This window comes from Macrobrachium nipponense, chromosome 6 (genome assembly GCF_015104395.2).
Source record: "Macrobrachium nipponense isolate FS-2020 chromosome 6, ASM1510439v2, whole genome shotgun sequence".
NCBI classification, from domain to species: domain Eukaryota; kingdom Metazoa; phylum Arthropoda; class Malacostraca; order Decapoda; family Palaemonidae; genus Macrobrachium; species Macrobrachium nipponense.
This window is the reverse complement of record NC_061108.1, coordinates 5,352,706-5,367,599: the sequence shown is the minus strand read 5'-3', so window position 1 is coordinate 5,367,599 and position 14,894 is coordinate 5,352,706. Positions and strand designations below refer to the sequence as shown.

General features: G+C 37.5%; 1 protein-coding gene across 50 annotated transcripts in view; it reads right to left on the bottom strand.

Moving 5' to 3' along the window:
- LOC135216414 (muscle calcium channel subunit alpha-1-like) overlaps window positions 1-14,894 on the bottom strand; it is an 821,008-nt gene that overhangs the window by 179,040 nt on the left and 627,074 nt on the right. For all 50 annotated transcript variants that reach the window (XR_010314879.1, XR_010314880.1, XR_010314881.1 and 47 more), the window contains one exon: window positions 8,104-8,209. Coding sequence is in view for 47 of the 50 variants with exons in the window: in XM_064251735.1 (XP_064107805.1) it covers window positions 8,104-8,209 (106 nt within the window). In the remaining 3 variants the exon portion in view is untranslated. The remainder of the gene's footprint in view (window positions 1-8,103; window positions 8,210-14,894) is intronic.

The window sequence follows — 14,894 nt, the reverse complement described above, 5'->3', positions numbered from 1 at the left end:
TACAGTAAGGAGTCTTAGAAGGGTACAGGCGTTACGGAGTGTTTTGGAATATTTTCTTTAACGTTTACTAAAGTGTCGAGCGAAAAAAAAAGAGCTGGTGACTGCGCAGTGAGCAAGTATAATCGAGGGGCCAAGCGAATAAAGTAGCCATGTTTGACAGGCAGGTTTCTGTAACGATCAGAAAATTACGGTCAAAAATTATTTGAAGGTATTCTCAACTTGCCAGTCGCCCTCTCTCTCTCTCGCTCTCTCTCTCTGTTTTATCTAGTCTATCTCTGTTTCACTAGTTTGCGATAGACACTCGCTGGGTAAGAATCTCTCTCTCTCTCTCTCTCTCTCTCTCTCTTCTCTCTCTCTCTCTCTGTTTCATCTAATCTAAACAGTCTGTTTTCCCAGTAAAACTCAGATTTGTATATCCTAAAGAACACAGAGTAATATAAAAAAAAAAGTAGTAGTTTCCACAAAAATGTAAACACGATGGAATAAGATAACACCGCTCATGTAATAAGAAAAAAAGTCTTATATATCTATATGTTTCAAGAAAAGTCATCTACAACAAATAAAGCAAAAAAGGAAACTTTGATTAAATTCTAAACACACTTAGAAATTAATGTCGTATCATAAAATATTTTTTGCCATCTTCTGACAAAGAAAAAATTTATCTTTCGATCGATGCTCTAATAATATATACTCATGGACACCAACGTATTCTCACGTATTGGGGATCTTATTAGAGGATTATTAAGAAATTCGTGCGTAAATACGTCTATAGAAGAGGACAGAATATAATGATACAATTTAGGCCAAAGGCCAAGCGCTGGTATACTTGTGAGGTCATTCACGTAAACTCACATTAAAAAGGTTTGAAAGGTGTAATAACAGGAGGAAAACCTTCAGAGCATTCGCCCATTGAATCAATTGTTAGCAGAGGCAGGTGGGAAGTAAGATGGAAGAAGAATATAAACGGAGGTACAGTAAAAGGAACGAAAGGGGTTGCTACCTAGGGGGGCCTATGGGCGCTGCAAAGAACCAAAAACTATCGACTAGTTACGAGGTTCCCGAAACGATATAACGGTAACGTTGAGAGAGAGAGAGAGAGAGAGAGAGAGAGAGAGAGAGAGAGAGAGAGAGAGAGAGAGAGAGGCATAAGGGTAGAGGAGAATGATTAATATTAATAAACAAGTTGCCGCAACACACGTACTGCAGTAAAAAAAAAAAAAAAAATACCGCCGGTTTCATAACAAGGTTTAAGAAATTAACCAAAAGTTACGCGAGAGAGAAAAAAAAATATAAGGGTGGCCCGGTTGTGTGGGAGGTGGGAGGTGGTTAGGGGGGGGGGGGTTATTCGGAAAAGTTGGCAAAAGGTCGTCGTACATTTCTCATTCCATTATGCCCGGAACCTTATATCCTTGAAAAGAGCAAGAAACAAACACCACTCGAGAATTAGAACCACGGCGTAGCAGGAGCGGTTCTATTATTGTTAAGTGGTTCTCTTTCTGAGGTTCTTTCCATCAGCGGTTTTCTCCTTCAGTGGTTCTCTTCTTCGGTGGTTCTATTTTACAGTGGTTCTCTTCTGTAATGGTTCTTTTCTTCAGTGGTTCTCTTTTTTTGTGGTTCTCTTCTACAGCAGTTCTCTTCTTCAGCTTTTTTCTCTTCTTCAGGTGTTCTATATTTCACTGGTTATTTTCTACAGCGGTTCACTTCTTCAGTGGTTCTATTCTACATCGGTTCTCTTCTTCAGTGGTTCTCTTCTTCAGTGGTTCTATTCTACAGCGGTTCTCTTCTTTAGTGGTTCTCTTCTTCAGTGGTTCTATTCTACAGCAGTTCTCTTCTTCAGTGGTTCTCTTCTTCAGTGGTTCTATTCTACAGCAGTTCTCTGCTTTGTGGTTCTATCCTACAGCGGTTCTCTTCTTTAGTGGTTCTCTTCTTCAGTGGTTCTATTCTATAGCAGTTCTCTGTATTGTGGTTCTATTCTACAGTGTTTCTCTATTTCTGCAGATCTTAAGTGGTTCTATTCTACTGCGGTTCTCTTCTGCAGTGGTTCTATTCTACAGCGGTTCTCTCTTACTTTTGGTGGTTCTATTCTACAGCGACTCTCTTTGATGTTCTCTATTTCAGTTGTTCTATTCCACAGCAATTCTCTTCTAGCGGTTCTCTTCTACAGCGGTTCCCTTCCTCAGCGGTTCTCGTCTTGATCGGTTCCAGAGGCACAGGGATGAACCATGGCACTAAGATCTCTGACAATATGGAACCCTAATGAAAATAATTACACTAAAATTATGTCGCCTCACAGTGGAGTTTTAGGGTTGCAGGTAAAATCATTATTATTATTATTTTTATTATTATTATTATCATTATTATCATTAATTATAATAATCTGTTTACTCCGGACAGTCTATTTCTCTCCAAACTCCCTTCTCTCTCTCTCTCTCTCTCTCTCTCTCTCTCTCTCTCTCTCTCTCTCAGCCACGTCTCCTAGTGACTGTATATATATATATATATATATATATATATATATATATATATATATATATATATATATATATATATATATATTATATTCCCGCCTTCGACCCTCTTCTCTTATTCCCCTCAGATCCCCTAAACAATATTGAAAATGGGAGGAGGCGGAGGAGGAGAGTAGGAGGAGGAGGAGGAGGAGGAGGAGGAGGAGGAGAGGTGGTAACATTAAGCGAAAGTGTCTGGGAACAGAATCAAAGAGGGACCTTAATACCATGAATGATCGGTTTTCCTGATGTGACTACTGAAGGACAGAGAGAGAGAGAGAGAGAGAGAGAGAGAGATGGCACTGGCGGCCGGAGATGGAACTAGGGAGAAAGGTGGTATCTGATGGCCATTTGTAGGGATGAAAACAAAGATGGACTAAGCTTCATGGACATTTATGTCACCAGAACTTAACAGAGGTCGTGGGAAAGGAAAATACAATTTAGGCCAAGGACCAAGCGCTGGCACCTTTGAGGTCATTCAGCGCTGAAGGGTAAATCAAGAGCAGAACTTTGAAAGGTGTAACAGGAGGAAAACCTAAAAGCAGTTACATTATGAAATTGTTAGTAGAGATTAGAAAGAAAGATGGAAGAAAGGGAATACGAAAGAACGTACAGTAAAAGGAATGGAAGGGGGTTGCAGCTACGGGCCGAAGGGACGCGGCGAAGAACCTTAAATAAAGCCTACAGTGCACCGCGTCCGGTGCACTGACGGCACTATACACCTCCTACGGGAATTAGAGGTCGTGAGAAATACATTCGCTGTTTTTAATTTTAATTTTTAAAAAGTGAAGCTCGATAATATTTTCAAGTAACGTAAAATGCTGACAACACTTATTTTTCTTAATATTAAATTGCTACCTTTTCGTAAGAAACTTAATCTTACTTACTTCGTCCGCAGACTCAGATATTTCAAGCTGAAATTTAAATTATAAACAGGATTATTAAAAAAGAAAAAAAAAATTCGCTCGACTCCGTGTGGGCGTATAAATTATCCCTCGTGATTTCCAAACAGCTTCCGAGAGCCGGGAAATCGCCGCCCACAGATCCCGCCCGAGCCTGTTTGGTTGGCCCGTGGCCAAATTCACGCCTATTCATTCACTCAGGCTTCGTATATGACTGATACAATCAATGTGGTTCAAAAGGAGCCTTTGGGAGACGCGGGGAAATTACCTCTGTGATTTTTTTTTGTAATATCGCATGGATGGTTTTTACCTGAGTCAGATGGCGATTACCTCATCGAGGCCTCATGGAGATGGAGGGGGAGGGGGAAGGGGAGTGAGAGAGGGGAGGAGAGGGGTGGGGACAGAGACTTATTGGTACAATCATTATTAATTTTATCTTGTGCTATCGCATCAGGATCGGAAGACGGATACGAGAAGACGGAATAGGTGGTTAGAGGGACAGTTAGTCAATAAATAAAATATAAATTAAGTAAACAGATAAACATAAATTATAGAAATAAATCTAAATTAAAGAAATGAAGATAAAATATATGTAAAATTTAAAAAGTAAAAAAATCGGTACCGGACTTTTCGAGATTTTGCTTCGTTATAACAACCTGTCTCGTAAACGTTAGTCAAAACCTTTCAAAACCTTTTACAGGTCCGAAGAAATACAGAGAAGCTTTAATATTTATATAAACAAGGCGTGATCCAACCTCCAGCTTACTCGGGCGCGTGCTAAAAGCTACAGTCAAAAAGATCCTTGTTTCACCAACGCAAATTAAAATAAATAAGCTAGATTTTATCAGAAATAATTGCTCTGTAGTGTTTCAAAGCGCATTATTCATTTAACACATTTTCATTCTAATGAATAAATCCTAAATATCCTACTCTAATATTCCTGCATCTTTAACTCAACGAAAACCATAATGAAATGGAAAATCTAAAATTCAGTTCAAAGGCCAAACTCTGAAACATATGAGGTCATCCAGTACTGGATGGAAATTGAGAGAAGAGGTTTGAAAGGTGTCAACAGGAGGAAAACCTCAAACCAGTTGCACTATGACACTTTTGTCAGGAGATGGAGGAAAGAACGAAAGGGGTCGCAGCTAGTGGCCCAAGGAACGCCGCGAAGAACCTTGAGAAACGCCTACAGTGCACCTACGGGTCGGGAAGTAATAAGGAAAGGACGTAAGACAGTTCACGAGTTTTGAAGAAATGCGGGAATAGTTTCGAAAGAGGAATGTTTGCCTCGGAGCAGATCGCCCTGACAGAGAAGGTTTATGATCTGAAGAGTTTCACCTTTAGAAAAAAAGGAAAAAAAATCCTCACCTAAAAAGGATAATTAAATTAAATAAATACAAAAATATTCCTCACCTAAAAAAATAAAACTCCACACCTAAAAAAACTAAACTACTCTCGAGAAAATGCAAAAATAAATAAATAAGTAAAGTAGATAAAAATACTCCTCACCTAAAAGAATAAAACTCACCTGAGGAAAATTAAAGTACTTTCGAGAAAAGGAAAAAAACTAAATGAATAAATCAATAAAAATATTCCGCACCTAAAATAATAAAACTCCTCACTTAAAAAAATATAAAGTTCTGTCGAGCGAATGCAAGAATAAATAAATTAAAATAAATAAATAAAATATTCCTCACCTAAATAAAAAATAAAACTTAAATCACCAAAAAAAAATTAATAAAGTACTTTCGAGGAAAATGCAAAAATAAATGAATAAATAAATAAATAAATTAGAAATATTCCTCACCTAAAGAAATAAAAAATTAAGCACTTTCGGGACAATGCAAAATAAATTAATAAATATGTAAATGAATAAAAAAATATTCCTCTCCTAAAGTAATAAAACTCACCTAAAAAATAAAAATAAAAATAAAGTACTTTCGATAAAATGCCTGGATAAAGAACGTTTCAGAAAAGAAGGAGAGAGGAGGAAGAGAAGGAAATTTTGGATTTTAATGAAATGGAATATCTCTAAAAAAGATAAAAAATATTGCACAGAGAGAGAGAGAGAGAGAGAGAGAGAGAGAGAGAGAGAGAGATCGGAATTCTGTCATTTTTCCCATGAACTATATAAAAGGGGCGAGAAAAGTACATCTTTATGTCGAATTATACAAAGGACCGGAGAGAGAGAGAGAGAGAGAGAGAGAGAGAGAGAGAGAGAGAGAGAGAGATGCTTGGGTAACCTCCTCTCCGCGGTTAGAGGAACTTATGACGTCAGTGGCTCTCTCTGCTGACGTAGACCAAACTGCGTGTGAGCAGGCCAGGGTTATTACAACTCCCATGATGTAGGTAATACGAGCTGGCTTTTCTCCTGGTGGGATATGATGCGTGTACACTCTCTCTCTGTCTCTCTCTCTCTGTCTCTCTCATCACTCCTTCCTCTCTCTGTCTCTCTCTCTCGAGATCTCGTCCATCCTTTCTTCTCTCTGTCTCTCTCGAGATCTCATTCCTCATTTCACTCCCTCTATCTATCTCTCTCTCTCTCTCTGTTCTTCTTTCTCTCTCTGTCTCTGTCTCTCTTTCATTTCTACTCTCTCTCTCTCTCTCTCTCTCTCTCGATCTCATTCATCCTTTCTTCTCACTGTCTCTGTCTCTCTCTCATTCCTCGTTTCACTCTCTCTCTCTCTCTCTCTCTCTCTCTCTCTCTCTCTCTCTCTCCTTTCTAGCTCTCTCTCTCTCTCTCTCATTCATCTTTTTTCTCTCTCTGTCTCTCTCTTATGTATCTCCTTTCTCTTCCTCTTTCAGTTCTACTTTCATCCTCCGCCCCCACCACCCTCTCTGATTCCTCCTTTCTCTCTGCCTCACTCTCGAGACCTCATTCATCTTTTCACTCTCACTGTCTCCCTTATTCTTCATTTCTCTATCTCTCCCTTTATCTATTTCTCACATTCCTCCTCTCTCTCTCTCTCTCTCTCTCTCTCTCTCTCTCACATTCCTCCTCCTTTCTCTCTGTCTCTCTCTCTGGAGACCTCATTCATCCTTTCCCTCTCACTGTCTCCCTCATTCCTCATTTCTCTCTCGCTCCCTCTATTTCTCACATTCCTCCTTCCTCTCTCTCTTTCTCACAATCCTCCTTTCTCTCTGTCTCTCTCTCTGGAGACCTCATTCACCCTTTCTCTCTCACTCACTGTTTCCCTCATTCCTCATTCTTCTTCCTTCTCTCTCTTTCTCCAAATTCCTTACCTCCTCCCCTCCTATTTTTATGAACGGCCCACATGTAAATATCTAAGTTTTAAATGTAAAACGACAATGCAATTTGTATTTATTGTAATAGCCAATGTAAATATTGGAAATAAAAAGCTTATTATTATTATTCATTATTATTATTATTATTATTATTATTATTATTATTATTATTATTCCATCTCTCTCTCTCTCTCCTAATCGAATTATGAAGTGAAAAAAAAACAGACAGACAGACACAAGCATCATTCGATTTCAAAAGTTGGGGCGTAAGTAATGAATGAATTACAGGACGCCCACGAACCAAGGTAAGAAGAAGAAGAAGAGAAGGGGGAGGAGGAGGAGGAGGAGGAGGAGGAGGAGGAGGAGGAGGAGGAAATGAAGCAGAAGGACAACAAAGCCCTTGTAGATTACGGGAATAACGAAAAGGAGGACTAACAGCCGTAGAGGATAGAAATATGTTCAAGCCAGGAAACACTGATATGCCATCTATCTCCGTTGGCGCCACTCGTAGTAGGTTCAGACGCCAACAGAATGATTGCCATTACTGGGCAGATTCTCTTAGAGAGAGAGAGAGAGAGAGAGAGAGAGAGAGAGAGAGAGAGAGAGAGAGAGACGTGTTTCTCCAGGTTGACAAGGCAAAATGAGAGATGGCCAGGCATTTATAAGTCTTGCGTGTCTCTGTTTTTTTTTTTTTTTTTTTTTGGTGTTTTTTTTTTTTTTTTTTTTTTTTTTTGGGGGGGAGGGGGGGGTTGTAACCATATGTTTTTGAAATTCGTGCGCCCCCAAAAACGAGGACCGCCCGTCGGCATTAAGTTGACTTATTACGACAGGCTGCAGGTAAAAAAACATCCGGCACCATAAGACAATGTGTCAGTGTCAGGTTTTTAGAAGTAAAAAAAAATAAATAAAAAGTAAAAAAAAAAAAACGAGATGAAAACCGCTAGACTTTTTTTTATTTCTTTCTTCCGGCAGCTACATAGATCATTTGGGGACGATTCATAAAGAGTTAAAAGGTCTTACTCTGGTACTATAGTAATGCAGTGATTATATATATATATATATATATATATATATATATATATATATATATATATATTTATTCTCTTTCTATTCAAGGGTCCTCTCATCTCACACTGCTATTTTTTTTTTCCTTTCTTAACCGAACTTGAAGCTCTGCGTTCAAGCACCAGTTCGAGAACTGGTGCTAAATATACATATATTTATCTGAATGCATACATAGATGTATATGTGTGTATATATACATATATCCATTTAATATATATAAATACAAATATACATACATATATAAATACAAATATTCATACATAAAGTCCCAGTACCATTCCAATTACTTATTGCTTGAAATGGTACTGGGACTTTATGGACACCTTGCACCAACTCCCCTAAAAAACACAAACGACTAAAAAACCACGGGTACTACTCACCAGCTTGGCGTTGGTGGCATTGGAGTCGGAATGTGGGTAAGGCGTGTAGACAGCGAGGGCAACACAGTTGGCGAAGATGGTGAGCAAGATGAACCATTCGAACGGTCTTTATTTTTTTATTTTTAAAGTGAAGAAGGGAGGAAGAATCCAGTTAAGGAAAATTCTGGGCAGTGGCGAGAAGCTAGAAATGTTGATGTTTTTGAGGACACTCAGAAATAGCTGTGAAATAAAGTCTATTGATAAAGATTATTATAATTGTGGTTGACCTCTCTTGAAGCTATAACTTTTGATGCTTTGAGGGTACTCAGAAATAGCAGTCAAATAAATTTTTGACATTTTTGAGGGCACTTAGAAGAAGCGGTGACAAAGTCTATTAATAAATAATTATTATATCTAAGGGTGACACTCTCTTGAAGCTATAACTTTTGATGTTCTTGAAGGCACTCAGAAGGAACTGAGAAATAAAGTCTATTAATAAAATTTATCATAATTGTGGGCGACCCTCTCTTGAATCAGGAACTTTTGAGCACTCAGAAATAGCTGTCAAATAATCATCAATAGAAATTATTATAATTGTGGGTGACATCTCTTGAAGCTATAACCTTTGACATTTTTATGAGTAATTAGAAGAACCTGTCAAATAAACTATTTATTAATAAAAATATACATTATATTTGCGGATGACCTCTCTTGAACCTAGAACTAAGAATTTTTAAGTAATCAGAACAAGGTAATTCTACAGAAGAGCTCCACGTGGAGATATTGTTCAATTTAATCATAAAATTCTTTGGCTGAACAATATAGAAACGGTTGTATATAATGCAATACAGATGAGATCATGCGAGAAATTTACCGAGATCATGTGACAGATTTACCGAGATCATGTGAGAAATTTAACAGGGATAATTTTAACAACTTACCAAATATTTTTAGAAATTTACCGAGATAATTTTAGAGATTAGCCGAGATATTTTTAGAGATTTACCGAGATCATCTGATAAATTTGCCAAGATAATTTGAGAAATCTTCCGAGATAATTCGAGAAATTTGCAGAGATAATTTTAGAAATTTACTAAGATCATTTGAGAAATTGACCGAGATCATTTTTTAAATATACCGAGATCATTTCATAAATTTACATTGATCATTTTATAAAACTTACGAGACCATTTCAGAAAAATGTATCCAGATAATTCTAAACATTTACCAAAATTTTACCCAGATAATTCTAAAAATTTACCAAAAATTTACCGAGATCATTTGAGAAATTTACCGAGATGACTTGAAAAATCTAACGAGATAATCTGAAAATTTTTCCAAAATGATTTGAGGATTTTACCGTCTCTTGTCTATGATTCTACGTTCGTCTCCGAGGGGTTGGTAAAAAGACGGTGCTCCGCGGATCTTGTCTGTAAATTTACCAAGAGTTATTAATTCTGGTATGGTAAGCATGTGACAGAGCATATTCCATTCTGTTGTGCTAAGCTGCTTAAAAGTACAACAGACTTCTGTACAGGTATTTTTCACGTACAATAAACTTCTGCACAGGTATTTTTCAAGTACAACAAACTTCTGTACAGGTATTTTTTAAGTACAGTAAACTTCTTCTCAGGTATTTTTCAAGTACAATAAACTTCTGTGCATGAATTCTTCACGTACAATAAATTTCTGTGCATGCATTTTTCACGTACAATAAACTTCTGTACAGGTATATTTCAAATACAATAAACTTCTGCACAGGTATTTCTCACATCTATAATTCGACACTGACATCGAGAGGGATTTACAAACTTTCTGTGTAAATTGTTTTAAATCAGATTTGTAAATTGTGTTTGAAATATTTTAAGTATATATAAATACACGCACACACACACACACACACACACACACACACACACATATATATATATATATATATATATATATATATATATATGTGTGTGTGTGTGTGTGTGTGTGTGCTGTGTGCGTGTATTTATTATACTTAAAATATTTCAAACACAATTTACAAATCTGATTTTAAAACAATTTACACAGAAAATTTGTAAATCTCGATGTCAGTGTCGAATTATAGAGTTGAGAAATACCTGTGCAGAAGTTTATTGTATTTGAAATATACCTGTATACCTGTGTGATATATATATATATATATATATATATATATATATATATATATATATATATACACACACACACACATATATATATATATGTGTGGGTGTGTGTGTGTGTATACAAACACGCTAATCTATGTACACCACCATCATACAACAGAGTGACATCATTGATACCACATTGTGAATGAAAAAACCTAATTATAATCTCCCACAAAAGTTGACAAATTCATCTTTGTTCTTTTTTAACATTCCATTCTCGCTTTCCATTCATGACTTGTCTAATTAGGAATGTCCCACAATCGTCAAGCATTGAAAAACCTACCCCTCAACAACCAACCCCCTGGTCCCTGCCCCATCCCCGCCCCAAACCAACAAAAGACTTGACTCGACGTACATTTTCTAAAGCAGTCAAGACTGTAAACACTTAAATTTAAATCCAGTAAATGGCCCAGACGTCATGACCGAATTAAACGAGCTGCTTCTCTCAGATTCTGAGGACACTGTGAAATGGCTCGTAGTGTCCCACGTCTGAGGCGTCGGTGTTAAAAACTGGAAAAACACAATTCTGCTCTTAGATTTCTACAAGTTAAAACTACCGTCATTGTTGCCAAGTGCTTAACCCATTCTACATAACAAATAGGCAGAAGGGCAAGTGTTGGGTGAAAGTCATTAAGAAAGTTTGGCTATATATTTTTTTTAGCAGGTCGTTAAATGAAGATGGCGCTATCTGTCCTTTTACGAAACAGGCAGTGGTGACCTGGTATGAATTCAAGGCAATTTTGTTGACCAAAAAACTGACATATTTGTTCTTATAGAGAAGAATTACTTATAACTGTGCGAAGGTAGGGGTCCTATAATAATACTGACAAAATCCCAGGTGACCCTGTAAGAATTCACTAAGTGTTGTTGAAAAAAAAATAGGCTAAAATTTTCTTAAATTACAAAGAAGAATTACGTAAAACTGTATGGAGGTAAAGGTCCCTATAATAATATAAATCCCAACTGACCCGGTAAGAATTCAGTGGTGTTGTTGACGAAAAAAAAGGACAAAATTTACTGATATTATAAAGAAGAATTACGTACAACTGTGTGGAAGTAAAGACCCCTATATGATGATTTTGAGTGGCAAAATAAATTATCGAAACCCCCCACGATTGTTCTTTAAATTCTGCCACATTGAATTTGTTTTGTATTTAGCATTTGGCCTCAGTTGCAGAGTTGCAAGGTTTGTTTGTTTGTTTGCATGGTGTTTTTACATAGCATGGAACCAGTGGTTATTCAGCAACGGGACTAACGGCTTTATACTTGACTTCCGAAAACCACGTCGAGAGCGAACTTCTATCACCAGAAATACACATATCTCACCCCTCTATGGAATGCCCGAGAATCGAACTCGCGGCCACCGAGGTGGCAGGCAAAGACCGAACCGACCACGCCACTGAGGCGCTGTGAGTATCCCTCCTTTTCTTTGTGTTGTCTAGATGGCTGGATTTCCGTTCAAATTTTGGTCAGGGGCGGAAGAGTATAAGTGTCATTCACAAACTAAAGGGCAAAAAAGAGCTCATTACTGACATAATTCCTGCGTCCTTCGTGATAAGCAAAACCATGACAGATGACATCATACTAATTAACTCCAGTTTTGTAGGAGCAATTAAAGTTCAAGGAACGAAAGTCTCATTGTTCCCTGACGAGCAAACTGAGATTCAAGTGCCATTCTTATTAACTGAATAAATAATTCACTCAAAACACTTGACATTAATGAAGCCAAAGTATGCATTTTTTTTTACACAATATCATCAGTGTCTCACTGAGGACCTGATGGTTAAGCAAAACATTATATCCACCTCAGAACAAGATTAGGTATGTAGAATTTAAACCAAAGACCAAGCAATGGGACCTATGAGGCCATTCAGCGCTGAAAGTGAAACCGAGAGTAAAAAAGGGATTTAGAGGTGTAACAATAATTAGGAGAGAGTGGAAAGTAAGATGGAAGAAAGAGAATATGAAGGGAGGTACAGTAAAACGAAAGGAGTTGCAGCTAGCGGGCCGATGGGACGCTCCAAAGAAGCTTAAATAACGCCTAGAGTGCACAGCGTGAGGTGCACTGATGGCACTACCCCCACCTGATGTCATTTCTCGAGGAGGTCAAGAGTCATCCTACATCATTCTCAACGGGGTCACCAGAATGACCTGACACCGAGGTCAGTTTTTAACTTAATCTTTCTGGATCTTTATCGAGCAATGTCCGTCCTGTGCATTGTCATGTCTTACAGCTCTTGCTATTTAGTCAAACTTAATATTTTTTTACATTAGAAAAACGAAATGAAAACAAGGCGTGATCCGACTTCCAGCTTACTCGGGGCATCTCCTAAATTTTTTTGCATTTGAAAAAAAAAATGCAAACAAGGCGTGATCCGACTTCTAGCTTACTCGGGGCACCTGCTAAATTCTATGGTCAAACAGAGCGTTGTTTATATCGAAAATTAAAATAAATACGTGATTTTTTTATTGGAAATACTTGTTCCGTACTGTTTAACATGTCCATTATTAGTTTTTTACATTTTCATTCTACTAAATAAATCATAAATAACCTATCGTAAAATTCCTGTATCTTTAACTCAACACAAAACACCCTTTTAAGAGCTTTTTAGGCTCTTCTGTAGGGCGTTCCTACCCCAGCCCCCAACAGTACAACAGCAGCAAGAACAATAACAATAACAACACCAACAAAGTAGTTTTTAGGCTTACTCCTCGAGTAAGCGAAAACGAGTTACCTCTCACTTCTAAATATTATAATGGTTTTAAGCACAATGGAAATAAGTTGTAGTAATGTCTTTACGGTATAAATGGGTCTCTTAGCTACATATATATATCTGCACTTCTCTGTCTTCCAAGTCACTGAGAAATGTCATGGCATTTTAAACATATAAAGTACCATTTACGGTTCCAGTCAAAGAATACGAGAGAGAGAGAGAGAGAGAGAGGAGAGAGAGAGAGAGAGAGAGAGAGAAAGTACATTTCCGGAAACGTGTTCGCTGGAATATTTGCATTTCCCATTTAACAAACTGACATGACAGAGCGGACCACCACCACAAAGTTTGGGGAGGGGAGGAGCCGGGGGGAGGGAAGGCGGTTGGGGGAGGGGAGGAGAGGGGAGGAGGAGGAGGAGGAGATACAGCAGAGGGATGTGTGGTGAGGACATTAAATTTTAGGGAGATAGCACAGCCCGTGGGGCACTATGTTTTGCATAAGATATGGAGGCAAGAACGGGTCTTGTGTCTATATAGCTGTGTGTGTATGCATACGCATCAATGAATGCAATCAAGTTTACTAGGTATACATGTGTGTGTGTATGTATGATATTGTATATATATTATATTATTATTATATATTATTATATATATATATATATATATATATATATACAGGGTGTCCATAAAGTCTGCAGTACCACTACAAGTATTTATTACTGAGAATGGTACTTTATGGGATTTTATGGGACACCCTGTATATATATATATATATATATATATATTATATATATTATATAATATATATATATATATATATACATATTATATATATATATATATAATATATATATATATTAGATTCAAACAAAAATGTATTGAAATGCAAGAAGGAGAATACAAATAACCTATAAATAGGTTGCATTGGTTTTATCACGGTTATAATTATGAGGTCTCACAAATAATGCCTAACTATCGTGCAGTATATGCTGAAACTTTAAGAGGTTTCTCAAAAGATGCGAGTCAAAAGTCACACCTATAGGAGTCCAAAATTCAGATTCGTTCAGCAAAGTTCCATCTATACTTGAAGGGGTTGGATGGTGGTTGGAAATCTAGTACGTGTACGAGATCCGCTGATCAATAGTGGTTTCTTTTCTACTCGTGGAGTTCAACCTCATACCCCCATCGACTATTTATATACCATTCCCTGATCCAGTTCATGTCCCGATAAAGGTTGGAGGCAGGTTATTGTTTTCATAAGTGGAGACTTTACTACACCAAGTGTTGCATCATCGGCATACCGAACAATCTGGTTTTCCAGGTCAACAACCGTATGACTTCTATACACTAAAAATCACAGTGGACCGAGTACACTGCCCTGTGGAACTCCGGACGCGACAGGTCTTGGCTCGCTAAAGATCCCGTGGATCTTGCCTATCTGTAAGCAGACCTTGAAGTAATCTTTAAACGTATCCACCCTCTCGAAGTTTGCAAATAAGTGCCTTGTGATATACTACATCGAAAGCAACGCTAAAATCTATTTGAAATAGTCTACACTCAAAACCCTTATCAAGTTTCCCTTGCAAATGGCAAAGTGAGAGCGCAGATATGTCTGAAATATTTAAATTTCTAAAAAAAAAAAAAAAAAAAACTAAAGAGGAAAAAATTTCAGACGTGCTAGGCTAAGAAACTTAAGAATCGTCTTGATTCGAAAGAGGAAAAGGAAAGGAAAAAAAAATGAAGTTCGAAATCTCAAAAGGTCGCTTTAATTACCCGACCGAACCTGATACGGACCAGAAGAATGAGATGATGAAGACGGGACTGAATTAATTAGACAGACTCACTGTAGTTAACTGAGATTGGGTGCCCCGTGACACTGGTTCCATTTCGTCATTATTCGGGGAGGTCGGGTTGCGGCTGTTAA